The sequence below is a fragment of the Enhydra lutris genome, unplaced genomic scaffold (assembly GCF_002288905.1).
Source record: "Enhydra lutris kenyoni isolate GAN:26980312 unplaced genomic scaffold, ASM228890v2 scaffoldscaffold6, whole genome shotgun sequence".
NCBI lineage: Eukaryota > Metazoa > Chordata > Mammalia > Carnivora > Mustelidae > Enhydra > Enhydra lutris.
Window position 1 is genome coordinate 23,083,785 of NW_019154090.1, and position 19,706 is coordinate 23,103,490.

General features: G+C 52.2%; 1 protein-coding gene across 1 annotated transcript in view; it reads left to right on the top strand.

Annotated features, from left to right (window-relative positions):
* The window catches only part of LOC111141682 (fer-1-like protein 4), a 45,303-nt gene that overhangs the window by 25,392 nt on the left and 205 nt on the right, over nt 1-19,706 (top strand). The window contains 9 exon segments of the mRNA XM_022494435.1: nt 1,983-2,110; nt 2,308-2,478; nt 2,898-3,052; nt 3,655-3,815; nt 4,318-4,403; nt 5,324-5,422; nt 5,666-5,907; nt 6,357-6,637; nt 6,745-6,845. Coding sequence (XP_022350143.1) covers nt 1,983-2,110; nt 2,308-2,478; nt 2,898-3,052; nt 3,655-3,815; nt 4,318-4,403; nt 5,324-5,422; nt 5,666-5,907; nt 6,357-6,637; nt 6,745-6,845 — 1,424 coding nt within the window.

The following is a 19,706-nucleotide window of genomic DNA, read 5'->3' on the forward strand; positions in this document are numbered from 1 at the left end:
AATTAAAAAAAAAAAAAAAAAGAATTGCTCATTCTAGCATTATTTGTAACAAAAAAATGTTGTTAAAGATTTTATTTGAGGCACCTGGGTGGCTTAGTGGGTTAAGCCTCTGTATTCGGCTGGGGTGGTGGTCTCAGGGTCCTGGGATTGAGCCCTGCATTGGGCTCTCTGCTTGGCGGTGAGCCTGCTTTCCCCCCCACCCCCTGTGTGCCTCTCTGCCTACTTGTGGTCCCTCTCTCTCTCTCTCTGTGTAAAATAAATAAATAAAATATTTTAAAAAATAAAAATAAGGATTTTATTTATTTATTTGAGAGAGAGAGAGAGAGAGATACACAGAGAGCATGAGCATGGGGAGGGGCAGAGGGAGAAGCAGACTCTCCCCTGAGCAGGGAGCCAGATATGGGGCTTGATCCCAGGATTCTGGGGTCATGACCCAAGCCAAAGGCAGATGCTTAACCGACTGAGCCACCCAGGCACCCCATAACAAAAAGTTTTTTAGAAATGACCTCAAGTGGGGGTCCTGGGATTGAGTCCCACCCACATTGGGCTCTCTGCTCAGCAGGGAGCCTGCTTCCTCCTCTTTCTCTCTGCCTACTTGTGACCTCTCTCTCTGACAGATAAATAAATAAAATCTTAAAAAAAAAAAAAGGAAGAAGAAAACGCAAGGGCCAGAGCCTCTGTTGTGGTTTCTGCAGGAAAAGCAAGGCAAGGCAGATGAGCAGGCTTAGGATTGGTTAGTGTGAATAATTCCAGCAGGCTCTTGGGTACAGGGGCTGTCTCCCTGTCTCTAATTGTCTGGTGCCTGGCTCTGGGGTGATTAGGGCAGAGGAACTTATTTCCTGGAGTAGGAGAGCCCTACTACTCTAGTAGTAGGGGAGATAGTTCAGAGCACGGGCTTTGGACTGGTTGGTTTCCATATGAAAGGTGCCCTGGGCAGTGAGCTGTCATACACAAGGTGAACTAGCACAGGCAAGATGCTCAACATGGCTCGTCATCAGAGAAATGCACATTAAAACCACAGTGAGCGACCACTTTGCATACACTAGAATGGTTAAAATTAAAAAGACTGACAATACCAAGTATTGCTAAGGATGTGGAGCAACTGGAATGCTCATACACAGCAGATAGCAGTGTAAAAAACACTAAAAATGGGCGCCTGGGTGGCTCAGTCAGTTGGTTATCTGCCAACAGCTCAGGTGGTGATCTCGGGGTCTTGGGATAGAGTCCCGCATCGGGCTCCTTGTTCGGCGGGGAGCCTGCTTTTCCCTCTCCCTCTGCCTGCTGCTCCCCTGCTTATGCTCTCTCTCTCTCTGTCAAATGAATAAATAAAACCTTTAAAAAAAACACTAAAAATATATTGCTGTATATAAATTATACTTCATAATTTATGTTATGTATTTATTAAATTACGTAGTTATCAAGACAGAAAAGTAAGTTTAATATGTACAGTTAAAAAAACATGCAAAATGGTGTCATATATTGCTTAGGGGTATGTGTACATGTAGTTAAAAATATTTTCACTTTTTTTGTGTGTGTGAGTCCTAAACCCCAAAGTGTCCTAGCTACTTCGGGGATGAAAAGGGAATTAAATCAGATAAGGAGATTCAATTTGTTGGTAGTGTTTTCTTTCTTAAGCTGGGTACACATGTGCTCATTGATTTATTCTTTTATATTAAAATATCTTTATCATTATAAAAAATAAAAGTGAATAATACAGGAAATTGATTTGAATATTAAAGCCCTATACATTTTCCCACATATCTTCTGTTTCATTATATTTTTCATTGTACCTATTTGTTTGTCTTAATATTTCATAATTAATTTAAAAGTCACCTTGTCCAGCCTCTCTGTTAATTCCTCATGGTGGGAGATTCTCCTCGGTAACTGCTGCTTACACTTAATCTGAGATTTAGTCCAGCAAGGGTAACCCGGGGTTAGGACAGTCACACTTTTCTCAGCCCCACCCTATTCTGTCCCCCTAGGCTACCAACCTGGCTCCTGCAGACCCCAATGGCAAGGCAGACCCTTACGTGGTGGTGAGTGCTGGACGGGAGCGGCAGGACACCAAGGAACGCTACATCCCCAAGCAGCTGAATCCCGTCTTTGGAGAGTGAGGCTGGGCCCTGGGCGTGGGAATGGGAGCACCTTTACCATTTGACCCCCTGGCCCCAGGGCTCCCACGCAGGCAGCTGCCGTGGTGATGGTGAGGGAATGGATAGAGGCTGATAAGACCCCTGGAGCCCCTGCCCCCACAAGACCACCTCCTAGGTCATAGAGGTGTCTTCAGCTGTTCTCCCTCCTGGCCAGAGTCCTGGAGCTCAGCGTTTCTCTCCCTGCCGAGCCAGAGCTGACTGTGGCTGTGTTTGACCATGACCTCGTGGGTTCTGACGACCTCATCGGGGAGACCCACATTGACCTGGAAAACCGATTCTATAGCCACCACAGGGCCAACTGTGGCCTGGCCTCCCAGTATGACGTGTGAGTCCTATAGACCCTCAGAAGCCTTTGAGTCTGAACAAAGACACTCAAATTTACATTCCCATTGGTGTCCAGATCCTTTGAGTTCATTGAAGGGGACTGCCCCATGACCAAGACCTTATAGTGTAGTGGGTCAAGGCCTGGGCTTAGGATTTGGGATCTTATAACTATTAAGTCATTTGATCTCTCTGAGCCTCTGTTTCCTCAGCTGCAAAATGGAGGTAATATCAGTATCCCCTCCATTGGAGCATGTGGCATACATCTTTGATTTTCATGGTTACCATTAGCGAGGACTAATCTGTCTTGCATTAGAGTTATAAATCTGGATCCCGTGTCTTCAGGGGTCCCGATCCATGCTCCTGTGCCCAACTGTCCATATGCTGACCCTGATGGAGGCATTTTTCCCTCTTTGCCCACAGGGACGGGTACAATGCCTGGCGTGATGCATTCCGGCCTTCGCAGATCCTGGCGGGGCTCTGCCAACGCTGTGGCCTCCCCGACCCTGAATACCGAGCCGGGGCTGTCAAGGTGGGCAGCAAAGTCTTTCTGACACCGCCTGAGACCCTGCCTCCAGGTACCAGCCCCTCTCTGATGGACAACCCCGAGGAAACAAGATTGTTGACAAGGTCCAGGGGGCCCCTGGGGCCCACTCTAGTGTGTGCCCAAAAGAGCCTGCCTCCTTCTGCAAGCAGAGGAAGTGAGTTTGGCTGAGTAAGGATGAGATTCTTGGATGGCAGGGAGAAAATGGTCTTTGTGGGTGAGCATGATCTTCAGAGAGCCCTCAGGATGCCCTTTCTCCATGACCTTTACCTGGGCACGACCTCAGAGGCCTAGCTAATCAAGCTTCCAGAACATTGGGTGGCCCATAGAGGATCCCATATGACAAAACATGGCTGCAGAATTGAGCTCATGCCTCATAACTGGCTGGTGGTCTGTCTCGTTTAGGGACATGGCCCTTCCCATCCCACTGGCCCTCCACTGCTGGTGTTTCACTGGTGGAAGTGGTTGGAGAAGCATCTTCCCACTTTCTGAGCCTTGTGGACTTGCCCTCCCCGCCCATGGGCTTTGTCCCAAATAGCAGCTGCCTCAGCTTTGCACCTCTGCTGAGGACTGGGGGAGGAAGGCAGCAGCGTTGGGAGCTGCGCAGAACCCAAGCTTGCGCACCTCTTGTTGCAGGTAGAGGGGGCCCCAAGGTGGCAAGTGAGGTCCCCGAGGAGGCACAGGCATTGCTGGTGCTGCATCGCTGGCAAGAGATGCCAGAGCTTGGGATCCAGCTGGTGCCTGAGCACGTGGAAACTCGGCCCCTCTACCATCCCCGCAGCCCAGGGCTGCTGCAGGTGAGGGAGGGTTCAGAACCCCAGAACTCCCACCTGCTCCTGGACCTTGGGCCTTCCCCAAGACCTTTACCTGGGCACGACCCGGCCACTTCTGATTTGACTCCTGATCCTGGTCCCCAGCATTCCCACTCCAGTCTTAGGCCCCCATCCGGGACTCCATACCTCCACCCCCGACTTTGTTCCTTCAGGATCCCCACCCCTGGGCCACCAAGGCTAAGAGCTGGCACTCCCAATCTGACCTCAACCACAGGTCCCTAGGATCTGGACCTTGGGAACTTACTTTTTATCTCAACCTTCCACCCCAGGGCCCGATCCTTAACCCAACCCCTGCTCTGGAAGCCCCTCTTTCGGACTCTACCTTCATCCTTACCCCCACCCCCCACCCCACCGCACCCAGGGATCTACGGGACTGTGCCCTCTTGATCCCAGCTCTTCTCTCCTTTGGCTGTTGCTGGAGGAGGGGTCTTCAGTGGGACCCTTCAGCCTGGTCCTGTGTTCCCAGGGATCCCTTCACATGTGGATTGATATCTTTCCCCGCGATGTGCCTGCCCCACCCCCAGTTGACATCAAGCCTCGACAGCCAATCAGGTGAGCGCCCCGACCCCTCCTCCCCTGGGTAGGCGCATCCGGGGACTGCCGGCCGCAGACTGCCAGTGAAACAGGGAGAGGCTGCTGACCCAGGCTTTTCTGCTGGGCGAGCCATTAAATTCCCTTCCTTCTCATAAGCCATTGTGAGTAGGGAGCTGTCACCTGCAACCAAAAGAGTTTAAATGCCGATAAACCCTTTCCGAGTTGAGCTCGTCAGAGTGGAGTTTGGTGTAGGGGTATGTGCTTCAGATGTCCACAATCTGCCACTTTCTACCTGTGGGCTCTGCTTTCGTTGCTGTCACTCTTGGGGAGGCTTCTGCAGTCTGGGGGCAAGGTGGCTGCAAACAGTGCCAGGCTTACATCTTGCCAACTCAACTCCTTGAGCAGAAACGTAAACGTGTCTTTACCAGGCCGAGCAAAAGTCTCAGGGCTGACTCTCCTCGATCAGCTTGCTTCAAATGCTGGTCCCTTAACCAATCCCTTAACCAACCCGCGTGGTTGGGGGGCTGGCCTCTGCCACCTCTGGAGCCTGGGAGAGGTGGGTCTTCCCGACTAGAATCCCACAGATTGACAGTGTGGGGGGTGAGGTGGGGGGATATCCAGGAAAAACCCTGGCAGCCAAGGACAGGGCTATTTGGGGTAGTACAGGAAAGCTGGAGCCCCTCCTTCTGCCCCTCAGGGGCTGCACGCCCTCACCCCCGCTGTCTCTCCCCCTCCCACTTGCGTCTGCAGACTGGCTCTCTCTCCTCTGCACCCTAGAACTGCAGCTTGCGTGTCAGCCTGCTGCTGATGCCTCCAGCTCTGTGTCTGAGGTTAGAGTCAACCTTGTCATGGCCACGGCCGAGGCCCTTCCTGCTTCCTGCGGCCCCTCTCAGGAACCCCTCAAGAGTCTTAAAACTCTCTCCCAATACATTCCCCAGCTATGAGCTCAGAGTCATCATCTGGAACACGGAAGATGTGGTTTTGGATGATGTGAACCCGCTCACTGGAGAGCTGTCCAGTGACATCTATGTGAAAAGGTGAGCCTGCGGGCACCCAGGCCGATGGCTGCGGACTAAGCGGAGATTGAGGTCAGGGGCTGGGGGCTTGGGCCTTGGGCTCAGCCAGAGCCCTGTCCTCTAGGCCCTCGAGGGGTGCGGGGAGCTGGGGAAGGGGCTAGCCTGGTGGTGGGGTGGGGAGGCAAGCTGGGGGAGAGCGAGTTTCTGGGTTGGGTCTCTGTGCTGGGGTCCAGCCCTCTGCCTGCCCCTCTCCCCTGCCTGTAGCTGGGTGAAGGGGCTGGAGCACGATAAGCAGGAGACAGACGTTCACTTCAACTCCCTGACTGGGGAGGGAAATTTCAACTGGCGCTTCGTATTCCGCTTCGACTACCTGCCCACGGAGCGGGAGGTGAGCGTCCGGCGCCGGCCTGGACCCTTCGCCCTGGAAGAAGCCGAGTTCCGGCAGCCGGCGGTGCTGGTCCTGCAGGTCTGGGACTATGACCGCATCTCCGCCAATGACTTCCTTGGTACGGCTTCGCCTTCCTCCTGCCTCACCCCCCGGCTCCAATTTCTGCCCTTGTTGCCCCTGCTCCTCGTCCCTTGGTTCCCTACTCTAACCCAGCCCTGGATGCTGGGTTTCAGACCGTAGGTCACTATTCTTGGCTTTCTGGCCTCCTTACTGAACTTAGCCCAGAGCACAGACCTCTGTTCCCACCCTATAATGTCCCCAATCCAAGGTCACTTTGGTCTCCGACGCCAGGGTCCCTGCTTTGGCAGTCCGGTTCCATCCTTGGCTCTGTTTGGCCGGGCTCTGACCAGCTGCTGGCAGGAACACCGTGCTGTGTGGTCCGCTGCTGTGGCCTGAGCATCACCCCGGAGCTTCTAAGCCCCAAGGCACAGTCCTGCTGTGTGTGTGTGGGGGGGGTGCTAGACAGACCCTGATCTCTGGCCTAACCCCAGAGCTCCGGACTTACAGGATCCCTGGAGCTGCAGCTGCCAGACATGGTGCGGGGGGCCCGGGGCCCCGAGCTCTGCTCCGTGAGGCTGGCCCGCGATGGGGCCGGGCCAAGGTGCAACCTCTTCCGCTGCCGCCGCCTGCGGGGCTGGTGGCCTGTGGTGAAGCTGCGGGAGCCGGAGGATGAGGAACGGGAGCAGCGGGAGGCTTCAGCCGGCAAGAAGAGGCGGAGGAAGAAGAGGAAGGGCCGGCCGGAGGATTTGGCGTTCACGGACCCCGGAGGCCACGTCCACGTGCTCACGGTGGGTGAGGCAGACTCCTGACTGCGGGCTGCTGATTGTGGGGGGCGGGGCAGGAGGGGCGGCCTAAGCCCACCTCCGAGCCTGGCCTCTGTTCCCCCTTTCTTTAGGGGAAGGTGGAGGCAGAGTTTGAGCTGCTGACTGTGGAGGAGGCGGAGAAGCGGCCGGTGGGGAAGGGGCGGAAGGAGCCCGAGCCCTTGGACAAGCCCAAGTGAGGGGGAGGCGGGGCTCGAGCGGGGCAGTTGGGGCGGGAGGGGGGGGCAGGGGCTTTCTCGGCATTCTGACATCCCCTTTTCCCCCCGCCCCCACAGCCGCCCGAAAACTTCCTTCAACTGGTTTGTGAACCCGTGTCTGGCTCCCTGATCAGCGGGGAGTCTGTTTCTCCCTCTCCGCCTCTCCGCAACTCATGCTCTCTCTTCTCTCTCTCTTGCTCTCACGGTCTCTATCAAATAAATAAGATCTTGAAAAAAAATCCAGTTGGCAATCTCTGCCTTTTTAAAAAAAATTTGAGAGAGAGAGTGTGCAGACATCCCCAAGGCGGGGGGCGTAAGGGGGGCAGGGCAAAGGAGAGGGAGGGAATCTCAAACAGAATTCACAGTGAGTGCAGAGCCCTGCACGGGCCTCCACACAGCCTGGATCTCACAACCCAGAGATCATGATCTGAGCCAAAAACAAGAGTCATATATTTAACCGATTGAGCCACCCAGGCACACCAACAATCCTACCTTTTGACTGCAGTGTTTAATAAAGTTGATATGAAATATTGGGGTCTGGGAGTGAATGGTCAAGGAAGAATTCATGAGATGTCTTCGGTGTGAAAAGGGTGGTTTTAATAAAGCACGGGATAGCACCTGTGGGCAGAAAGAGCTACACTGGGGTCATGAACTGTACTGGGGTCATGAGAAGTAGCCCATTGTATACTTTCAGGTCGGGAAGGGGTTAGGGATAAACTAAATCTCTAAGGAGTTTGGAAGTAAGGTTTCCAGGATTTGAAGGTCTAGCTGTTGTTAGGAAAAGGTCATTTATTACTGTCTAATAAAAACCTTAGTCATGGGGCACCTGGGAGGCTCAGTGGGTTAAGCCTCTGCCTTCAGCTCAGGTCATGATCTCAGGGTCCTGAGATCGAGCCCCCCATCGGACTCTCTGCTCGGCGGGGAGCCTGCTTCCCCCTCTCTCTCTGCCTGCTTGTGATCTCTCTCTGTCAAATAAATAAAGAAAATCTTAAAAAAAACCTTAGTCATGAGACCCTTCAGGTGTATATAAGTGGGCCATATGTTTGGGGATGATTGCTAGCATGTATCTTGGGAGGTAGAGATAAAGGGATTTTTTTTAAAAAGATTTTATTTATTTATTTAATTGACAGAAGGACAGCAAGAAAGGAAACACAAGCAGGGGGAGTGGGAGATGGAGAAGCAGACTTAGGGAGCCCAATGTGGGGCTCAATCCCAGGACTCTGGGATCATGACCCAAGCCAAAAGCAGACACTTAACTGACTGGGCCACCCAGGGATTTTTATTTGTTAAAGAAGATTTATAGGATCCTGGAGGTCGGGCTAACATTGTTTTTTGCCTCTAGCAGAGTTCCTGGAGGAAGGTCACTCTGCCTGTCTTAAGTACTTGTTGATGGGATGCAAGGGAAATTTCATTTTTTTCTTTAGCCTTTGTTTTCACATCAAAGCAACATTTGATGTTACTATTGACATGGTTGAATTTATATCTGCCATTTGCTGTTTGTTTTCTGTGTGTCTCATTTGTTTTATGTCCCTCCTTTACCACTTTCTTTTGTATTAAATATATATTTATTAGTGTACTGCTTTAATTCCTTGGTTGATTTTCACTTAATAGTTGCTCTAGGGATTGTAATTTGCAGACTGATTTTTTCACAATCTACTTCAGATTAATACTGATTTTGTTCCAGTAAAACTTCTCCATTATAGCACCATTCTTTCCTTCCTCCTTTATGCGGTAATTGTCATGTATATATAAAATAACCCAACAATACAGTATTTTAAGTATTGTCCCTCCCCCCCAGGATCCACTGATAGATATAGAATTCCTGTATTAAAGGACATACTCATTTTTCTGGCTCTAGACCTGTGTTGGCAAACTGAACATTGGGCCATTGTATCATAACAACCACCACATGTTTCTGATAGCGATTTGTAGGCTCCAAAGGAGTCTTATATCTGTTATGTGATTTGATATTTACAACAGTCTTTTGAGTCCAGGATTGTGTACCTTTTTTGCCGGGAAAGCAGGCTCAGTCGCTTACCAGACAGGACACAGTGAGGCTGTGATGGAGCTGAGCTGAGAAGGCAGATTTGGCTGCGTTGTTTGTCCGTCTCTGCTGCTGCCTCTCCCTCGCCCCACAGGCCTTCAGAGACCCAGTTCCCCTCTCCCCACCCCAGGACCTGCCTGAGCAGCCCTACCTGCAGCCCCCACTCAGCATCCTGGTGATCGAGCGCCGGGCCTTTGGCCGCACCGTGCTTGTGGGTTCGCATGTCGTCTCCCACATGCTGCGATTCATACTCCGAGGTCATGAGGACCCCCCCGAGGAGGAAGGACAAGAGGAAGAGGCAGGGGACCTAATGCTCAAGGGACCACAAGGTAAGGGCCACCACACAGAAGCCCCTCTGGTTCCTGGTTGAGAATTATTCCAGGGGACCCGCCTGTGGGGCATGGAATCTCACTTTTACTCACCTGACCTCCTCCTGGTGTCATTTCCCCTCTCTCAGGACAGAAGTCCCTGGATCCCTTCTTGGCAGAAGTGGGGATGCCCAGACGGCTACTGAAGGTGATGGGGTATGCAAGATGGGTGGAGAAGGGGCTGGCAGGGCTTAGGGTGGTGCTGGGTTAGGGGCAATGAGTTCTCTCTTCCTTAGGCTCCTCTGAAGAAGTTCCCCCTGGGGAGCCTCCTGAACCAAGGCCCTGAGCTGGAGGAGGAAGTCCCAGATCCCGAGGAGCTCGACTGGTGGTCCAAGTACTACCTGTCTCTGCAGGAGCTCCGGGGCCAGGTGGGGGTAGGGGCGGGGCCCAAGCCGCAGCTGGAGGCTGAGGCCCATAAACGCCAAGAGGGAGCTCAGGAAATGTGGTGCTCCACAGTTTTCAGAACTCTTCATTAGACAAATCTTCTCATCTTTGTAACAGTTCTGGAAGCTGAGAATTACTAATTCTATTATCTATAGCTGCGCTGTCAGAAATATGTGAGCCACATATGTCACTGGAACTTTTGAGGTAGCCAAATTTAAAAAAAAATTAAAGAGGTGAAATTGATCTTAATAATAGATTTTATTTAATATGTCTAAAATACCATTTCAACAAGGAACTGTTATACAAAATTACTAATGAGATATTTGACATTCTTATTTTATACTAAAAAGTTTTAAAATCTGGTGTGTGTGTGTTACACTTACGGCACATCTCAGTTCAGGTGCTCTCCAGGCGCACGCGGCTGGGGGTTACTGTCTGGGCAGTGCAAGACTAGGCAAACCAAAGCTTTGAAAATGCAAGTGGTTCACACAGATAGATCTTGAACTGAGATTTCCCAATTCAGTGTCCTGGAAAAGGGGTGGATTAAGGAGGTAAAGGGAAGGGAATAATCTCCGACTTGCCCTTTGATTTCAGACCAAGTTTGAGGAGGACGAGCTGGATGATCCCAGGGAGTCAGGTAGGAGATTTGACTTTCTTACTCCTGCTCTGTCTCCCTCCCTCCTCTGACACCAGCATTTTAAACTGTGGCATTCGTGTTATTCCCAGATGGGGGCCACCTCATATCTGTGGCTGGGGAGGCCCAAGACCGGGGTCAGGGTGAGGCTGAAGTCAAAGGCTCCGTATCCCAGAAGAAAGCAGTCCCCACCCTGAAGGTGAGTGGGTGTCCGGGAGAGAGAATTGTGCTGGGATTCGGGCCATTGGCCTGACACCGAGGCCCTTGCCCTTCAGATCTACAGTGGCACCCTGGAGGAAGAGTTTAACCACTTTGAAGACTGGCTGAATGTGTTTCCCCTGTACCGAGGACAAGGGGGCCAGGATGGAGATGGAGAGGAAGAAGGGTCCGGACATCCTGTGGGCAAGTTCAAGGTATGTTTGGGGAAAGAAGTGGCCAAGGAGTACAGGTGAGATGCAGAGAAAAGACTCTTTTCCCAGGGACTCTTCTGTCTCCCCCCAATCCAGGGCTCCTTCCTTATTTACCCTGAATCAGACGCAGTGCCATTCTCCGAGCCCCAGATCTCCCGAGGAGTCCCACAGAACCGGCCCATCAAGCTCCTGGTCAGAGTGTACGTGGTAAAGGTGAGCATCCTTCACCCAGCATGTCTCCAGCAAGGGTAATGTGTGGGAAAGCTCCAGACTGCAGGAGTTGGAGGGAAACTCAAGGGTCAGAGTCCACCTCCTTCAGTTTTTGGGGAATCTTAGGCACAAGTGAAGAGACTCCCCAGTGTTAAAGAGCTTGCTTTTGGCACAACCTAGATTTAGAACTTAGGTCTTCTAACTCCTTTTTCGTAGTTCTAGACCCTTAGTTCATAGCACGGCGAGTATAACTCCAAGAAGAATGCAGCTCTGAATCTCAGGTTTCACAGTGGCTTGTCATCCAGTTCCTTCGTACAGGTCCTTGCCTGGCTGTGGTTTTCATACAGCACTCAGCAGGGCCCTGAAGTTTCCTGGAAGGCATCTCAGGGGATGAGAGGAATGAGTGGGTTGCTTTGCTCCCTTCGATCCCAACCCCAGAATAGATTCTGTGCTTTTATCTGTTTTAAATATAAGGATTCTGAGGAAGACGGAAATTAATGTTCTGTGGTGTATCCTAGTGCATAATTCGATAGGAGGAGTTGTTTTAATCTGCTTCTAGCAGTAGCACAGACTAGATGGTCTGAAATAGCTTTCCGATCTAATACATCTAGAATCGCTGGTTAAACAATCTTAAATGAATGCTAATCTCATAAGAATGGGCAATTGAACAGAAAAATAAGAATTCCCAATGGGCATAGGAGGAAGAGGTAGTAGTAATCCTAATTCCTGAAGTACAAGTTGTCTTGAGAGGTTTGTCCATGTCTTGACCCCGAGTCTTGGGTTCACAGCCTGTCAAAGATGGGAGCCACAACCAAGACCCTTGCGTGAAGCATGACCCTCCCCAGGAAGGGCTCTGCTCTTAGTGAAAGGTGGGCCAGAGGAAACCTACCTGCTGGGAAAGGAGCCTGTTAGGGAAGTGGTCTGTTTCAGCTTCTGCTCCAACTAGGAGAAATAGAAAACAATGTCTTCCCCAAGAAATGTATGCTTTTACTGTTCTAAAGGGCAGAAATCCTAAATAGGTTCTACTGGACTATATCAAGGTGTTGGCAGGGTTGCATTCCTTCTAGAGACTCTTGGGGAGAATTGTTCCCTTGCCTTTTCAAGTTCCTGGGGGCTGCCTGTGTATCTTGGCTCATGGCTTCTTCCTCCATCTTCAGAGCCAGCAGCATAGCAATTTCAAATCTTTCTCCCACTGGTCCGTCTCCCCCTTCCACTCGTAAGGACATTTGTGGTTACGTTGAGTTACCTGGATAAACTAGAATAATCTCGTTATTATTATTTTTTTTTACATTTTGTATTTTTATTTAACTGCTTAGCAGATAATTTACATATCTCCCCACCCTTTCCTTTAAGTTAGTGTGACAGTTTTCCATAATGAACAACTTAAAGAGAAGCTTTGGTGGAGAATGGAATGTTAATCTTATGATTCTTAACCACAGCTGCAAAGTCCCCATTGCCCTGTCAGTAGCGTATCCACAGTGGGTCAGGGGATTCAAAGGTGGACATCTTTGGTGGCGGGGGCACTCTGTTCTATCTGCCACAGAATGTAAATTGCTAGAATGGCTTTGGAGAACAATTTGGCAATATTTAGGAGAAGGGAAGATTTTCATTGTCAAAGCCTAATAATTATACTTCTAGATATGATCCCAGGCAAATTCTTACATATGTGTACAAGGAAAAAGAAGAATTGCTCATTCTAGGGCACCTGGGTGGTTCAGTTGATTAACCGACTACCTTTGGCTCTGGTCATGATCCTGGAGTCCCGGGATCGAGTCCCACATCGGGCTCCCTGCTCGGCAAGGAGTCCACTTCTTCCTCTGACCCTCCCCTTCTCAGGCTCTCTCTTTCTGTCTCAAATTAAAAAAAAAAAAAAAAAGAATTGCTCATTCTAGCATTATTTGTAACAAAAAAATGTTGTTAAAGATTTTATTTGAGGCACCTGGGTGGCTTAGTGGGTTAAGCCTCTGTATTCGGCTGGGGTGGTGGTCTCAGGGTCCTGGGATTGAGCCCTGCATTGGGCTCTCTGCTTGGCGGTGAGCCTGCTTTCCCCCCCACCCCCTGTGTGCCTCTCTGCCTACTTGTGGTCCCTCTCTCTCTCTCTCTGTGTAAAATAAATAAATAAAATATTTTAAAAAATAAAAATAAGGATTTTATTTATTTATTTGAGAGAGAGAGAGAGAGAGATACACAGAGAGCATGAGCATGGGGAGGGGCAGAGGGAGAAGCAGACTCTCCCCTGAGCAGGGAGCCAGATATGGGGCTTGATCCCAGGATTCTGGGGTCATGACCCAAGCCAAAGGCAGATGCTTAACCGACTGAGCCACCCAGGCACCCCATAACAAAAAGTTTTTTAGAAATGACCTCAAGTGGGGGTCCTGGGATTGAGTCCCACCCACATTGGGCTCTCTGCTCAGCAGGGAGCCTGCTTCCTCCTCTTTCTCTCTGCCTACTTGTGACCTCTCTCTCTGACAGATAAATAAATAAAATCTTAAAAAAAAAAAAAGGAAGAAGAAAACGCAAGGGCCAGAGCCTCTGTTGTGGTTTCTGCAGGAAAAGCAAGGCAAGGCAGATGAGCAGGCTTAGGATTGGTTAGTGTGAATAATTCCAGCAGGCTCTTGGGTACAGGGGCTGTCTCCCTGTCTCTAATTGTCTGGTGCCTGGCTCTGGGGTGATTAGGGCAGAGGAACTTATTTCCTGGAGTAGGAGAGCCCTACTACTCTAGTAGTAGGGGAGATAGTTCAGAGCACGGGCTTTGGACTGGTTGGTTTCCATATGAAAGGTGCCCTGGGCAGTGAGCTGTCATACACAAGGTGAACTAGCACAGGCAAGATGCTCAACATGGCTCGTCATCAGAGAAATGCACATTAAAACCACAGTGAGCGACCACTTTGCATACACTAGAATGGTTAAAATTAAAAAGACTGACAATACCAAGTATTGCTAAGGATGTGGAGCAACTGGAATGCTCATACACAGCAGATAGCAGTGTAAAAAACACTAAAAATGGGCGCCTGGGTGGCTCAGTCAGTTGGTTATCTGCCAACAGCTCAGGTGGTGATCTCGGGGTCTTGGGATAGAGTCCCGCATCGGGCTCCTTGTTCGGCGGGGAGCCTGCTTTTCCCTCTCCCTCTGCCTGCTGCTCCCCTGCTTATGCTCTCTCTCTCTCTGTCAAATGAATAAATAAAACCTTTAAAAAAAACACTAAAAATATATTGCTGTATATAAATTATACTTCATAATTTATGTTATGTATTTATTAAATTACGTAGTTATCAAGACAGAAAAGTAAGTTTAATATGTACAGTTAAAAAAACATGCAAAATGGTGTCATATATTGCTTAGGGGTATGTGTACATGTAGTTAAAAATATTTTCACTTTTTTTGTGTGTGTGAGTCCTAAACCCCAAAGTGTCCTAGCTACTTCGGGGATGAAAAGGGAATTAAATCAGATAAGGAGATTCAATTTGTTGGTAGTGTTTTCTTTCTTAAGCTGGGTACACATGTGCTCATTGATTTATTCTTTTATATTAAAATATCTTTATCATTATAAAAAATAAAAGTGAATAATACAGGAAATTGATTTGAATATTAAAGCCCTATACATTTTCCCACATATCTTCTGTTTCATTATATTTTTCATTGTACCTATTTGTTTGTCTTAATATTTCATAATTAATTTAAAAGTCACCTTGTCCAGCCTCTCTGTTAATTCCTCATGGTGGGAGATTCTCCTCGGTAACTGCTGCTTACACTTAATCTGAGATTTAGTCCAGCAAGGGTAACCCGGGGTTAGGACAGTCACACTTTTCTCAGCCCCACCCTATTCTGTCCCCCTAGGCTACCAACCTGGCTCCTGCAGACCCCAATGGCAAGGCAGACCCTTACGTGGTGGTGAGTGCTGGACGGGAGCGGCAGGACACCAAGGAACGCTACATCCCCAAGCAGCTGAATCCCGTCTTTGGAGAGTGAGGCTGGGCCCTGGGCGTGGGAATGGGAGCACCTTTACCATTTGACCCCCTGGCCCCAGGGCTCCCACGCAGGCAGCTGCCGTGGTGATGGTGAGGGAATGGATAGAGGCTGATAAGACCCCTGGAGCCCCTGCCCCCACAAGACCACCTCCTAGGTCATAGAGGTGTCTTCAGCTGTTCTCCCTCCTGGCCAGAGTCCTGGAGCTCAGCGTTTCTCTCCCTGCCGAGCCAGAGCTGACTGTGGCTGTGTTTGACCATGACCTCGTGGGTTCTGACGACCTCATCGGGGAGACCCACATTGACCTGGAAAACCGATTCTATAGCCACCACAGGGCCAACTGTGGCCTGGCCTCCCAGTATGACGTGTGAGTCCTATAGACCCTCAGAAGCCTTTGAGTCTGAACAAAGACACTCAAATTTACATTCCCATTGGTGTCCAGATCCTTTGAGTTCATTGAAGGGGACTGCCCCATGACCAAGACCTTATAGTGTAGTGGGTCAAGGCCTGGGCTTAGGATTTGGGATCTTATAACTATTAAGTCATTTGATCTCTCTGAGCCTCTGTTTCCTCAGCTGCAAAATGGAGGTAATATCAGTATCCCCTCCATTGGAGCATGTGGCATACATCTTTGATTTTCATGGTTACCATTAGCGAGGACTAATCTGTCTTGCATTAGAGTTATAAATCTGGATCCCGTGTCTTCAGGGGTCCCGATCCATGCTCCTGTGCCCAACTGTCCATATGCTGACCCTGATGGAGGCATTTTTCCCTCTTTGCCCACAGGGACGGGTACAATGCCTGGCGTGATGCATTCCGGCCTTCGCAGATCCTGGCGGGGCTCTGCCAACGCTGTGGCCTCCCCGACCCTGAATACCGAGCCGGGGCTGTCAAGGTGGGCAGCAAAGTCTTTCTGACACCGCCTGAGACCCTGCCTCCAGGTACCAGCCCCTCTCTGATGGACAACCCCGAGGAAACAAGATTGTTGACAAGGTCCAGGGGGCCCCTGGGGCCCACTCTAGTGTGTGCCCAAAAGAGCCTGCCTCCTTCTGCAAGCAGAGGAAGTGAGTTTGGCTGAGTAAGGATGAGATTCTTGGATGGCAGGGAGAAAATGGTCTTTGTGGGTGAGCATGATCTTCAGAGAGCCCTCAGGATGCCCTTTCTCCATGACCTTTACCTGGGCACGACCTCAGAGGCCTAGCTAATCAAGCTTCCAGAACATTGGGTGGCCCATAGAGGATCCCATATGACAAAACATGGCTGCAGAATTGAGCTCATGCCTCATAACTGGCTGGTGGTCTGTCTCGTTTAGGGACATGGCCCTTCCCATCCCACTGGCCCTCCACTGCTGGTGTTTCACTGGTGGAAGTGGTTGGAGAAGCATCTTCCCACTTTCTGAGCCTTGTGGACTTGCCCTCCCCGCCCATGGGCTTTGTCCCAAATAGCAGCTGCCTCAGCTTTGCACCTCTGCTGAGGACTGGGGGAGGAAGGCAGCAGCGTTGGGAGCTGCGCAGAACCCAAGCTTGCGCACCTCTTGTTGCAGGTAGAGGGGGCCCCAAGGTGGCAAGTGAGGTCCCCGAGGAGGCACAGGCATTGCTGGTGCTGCATCGCTGGCAAGAGATGCCAGAGCTTGGGATCCAGCTGGTGCCTGAGCACGTGGAAACTCGGCCCCTCTACCATCCCCGCAGCCCAGGGCTGCTGCAGGTGAGGGAGGGTTCAGAACCCCAGAACTCCCACCTGCTCCTGGACCTTGGGCCTTCCCCAAGACCTTTACCTGGGCACGACCCGGCCACTTCTGATTTGACTCCTGATCCTGGTCCCCAGCATTCCCACTCCAGTCTTAGGCCCCCATCCGGGACTCCATACCTCCACCCCCGACTTTGTTCCTTCAGGATCCCCACCCCTGGGCCACCAAGGCTAAGAGCTGGCACTCCCAATCTGACCTCAACCACAGGTCCCTAGGATCTGGACCTTGGGAACTTACTTTTTATCTCAACCTTCCACCCCAGGGCCCGATCCTTAACCCAACCCCTGCTCTGGAAGCCCCTCTTTCGGACTCTACCTTCATCCTTACCCCCACCCCCCACCCCACCGCACCCAGGGATCTACGGGACTGTGCCCTCTTGATCCCAGCTCTTCTCTCCTTTGGCTGTTGCTGGAGGAGGGGTCTTCAGTGGGACCCTTCAGCCTGGTCCTGTGTTCCCAGGGATCCCTTCACATGTGGATTGATATCTTTCCCCGCGATGTGCCTGCCCCACCCCCAGTTGACATCAAGCCTCGACAGCCAATCAGGTGAGCGCCCCGACCCCTCCTCCCCTGGGTAGGCGCATCCGGGGACTGCCGGCCGCAGACTGCCAGTGAAACAGGGAGAGGCTGCTGACCCAGGCTTTTCTGCTGGGCGAGCCATTAAATTCCCTTCCTTCTCATAAGCCATTGTGAGTAGGGAGCTGTCACCTGCAACCAAAAGAGTTTAAATGCCGATAAACCCTTTCCGAGTTGAGCTCGTCAGAGTGGAGTTTGGTGTAGGGGTATGTGCTTCAGATGTCCACAATCTGCCACTTTCTACCTGTGGGCTCTGCTTTCGTTGCTGTCACTCTTGGGGAGGCTTCTGCAGTCTGGGGGCAAGGTGGCTGCAAACAGTGCCAGGCTTACATCTTGCCAACTCAACTCCTTGAGCAGAAACGTAAACGTGTCTTTACCAGGCCGAGCAAAAGTCTCAGGGCTGACTCTCCTCGATCAGCTTGCTTCAAATGCTGGTCCCTTAACCAATCCCTTAACCAACCCGCGTGGTTGGGGGGCTGGCCTCTGCCACCTCTGGAGCCTGGGAGAGGTGGGTCTTCCCGACTAGAATCCCACAGATTGACAGTGTGGGGGGTGAGGTGGGGGGATATCCAGGAAAAACCCTGGCAGCCAAGGACAGGGCTATTTGGGGTAGTACAGGAAAGCTGGAGCCCCTCCTTCTGCCCCTCAGGGGCTGCACGCCCTCACCCCCGCTGTCTCTCCCCCTCCCACTTGCGTCTGCAGACTGGCTCTCTCTCCTCTGCACCCTAGAACTGCAGCTTGCGTGTCAGCCTGCTGCTGATGCCTCCAGCTCTGTGTCTGAGGTTAGAGTCAACCTTGTCATGGCCACGGCCGAGGCCCTTCCTGCTTCCTGCGGCCCCTCTCAGGAACCCCTCAAGAGTCTTAAAACTCTCTCCCAATACATTCCCCAGCTATGAGCTCAGAGTCATCATCTGGAACACGGAAGATGTGGTTTTGGATGATGTGAACCCGCTCACTGGAGAGCTGTCCAGTGACATCTATGTGAAAAGGTGAGCCTGCGGGCACCCAGGCCGATGGCTGCGGACTAAGCGGAGATTGAGGTCAGGGGCTGGGGGCTTGGGCCTTGGGCTCAGCCAGAGCCCTGTCCTCTAGGCCCTCGAGGGGTGCGGGGAGCTGGGGAAGGGGCTAGCCTGGTGGTGGGGTGGGGAGGCAAGCTGGGGGAGAGCGAGTTTCTGGGTTGGGTCTCTGTGCTGGGGTCCAGCCCTCTGCCTGCCCCTCTCCCCTGCCTGTAGCTGGGTGAAGGGGCTGGAGCACGATAAGCAGGAGACAGACGTTCACTTCAACTCCCTGACTGGGGAGGGAAATTTCAACTGGCGCTTCGTATTCCGCTTCGACTACCTGCCCACGGAGCGGGAGGTGAGCGTCCGGCGCCGGCCTGGACCCTTCGCCCTGGAAGAAGCCGAGTTCCGGCAGCCGGCGGTGCTGGTCCTGCAGGTCTGGGACTATGACCGCATCTCCGCCAATGACTTCCTTGGTACGGCTTCGCCTTCCTCCTGCCTCACCCCCCGGCTCCAATTTCTGCCCTTGTTGCCCCTGCTCCTCGTCCCTTGGTTCCCTACTCTAACCCAGCCCTGGATGCTGGGTTTCAGACCGTAGGTCACTATTCTTGGCTTTCTGGCCTCCTTACTGAACTTAGCCCAGAGCACAGACCTCTGTTCCCACCCTATAATGTCCCCAATCCAAGGTCACTTTGGTCTCCGACGCCAGGGTCCCTGCTTTGGCAGTCCGGTTCCATCCTTGGCTCTGTTTGGCCGGGCTCTGACCAGCTGCTGGCAGGAACACCGTGCTGTGTGGTCCGCTGCTGTGGCCTGAGCATCACCCCGGAGCTTCTAAGCCCCAAGGCACAGTCCTGCTGTGTGTGTGTGGGGGGGGTGCTAGACAGACCCTGATCTCTGGCCTAACCCCAGAGCTCCGGACTTACAGGATCCCTGGAGCTGCAGCTGCCAGACATGGTGCGGGGGGCCCGGGGCCCCGAGCTCTGCTCCGTGAGGCTGGCCCGCGATGGGGCCGGGCCAAGGTGCAACCTCTTCCGCTGCCGCCGCCTGCGGGGCTGGTGGCCTGTGGTGAAGCTGCGGGAGCCGGAGGATGAGGAACGGGAGCAGCGGGAGGCTTCAGCCGGCAAGAAGAGGCGGAGGAAGAAGAGGAAGGGCCGGCCGGAGGATTTGGCGTTCACGGACCCCGGAGGCCACGTCCACGTGCTCACGGTGGGTGAGGCAGACTCCTGACTGCGGGCTGCTGATTGTGGGGGGCGGGGCAGGAGGGGCGGCCTAAGCCCACCTCCGAGCCTGGCCTCTGTTCCCCCTTTCTTTAGGGGAAGGTGGAGGCAGAGTTTGAGCTGCTGACTGTGGAGGAGGCGGAGAAGCGGCCGGTGGGGAAGGGGCGGAAGGAGCCCGAGCCCTTGGACAAGCCCAAGTGAGGGGGAGGCGGGGCTCGAGCGGGGCAGTTGGGGCGGGAGGGGGGGGGCAGGGGCTTTCTCGGCATTCTGACATCCCCTTTTCCCC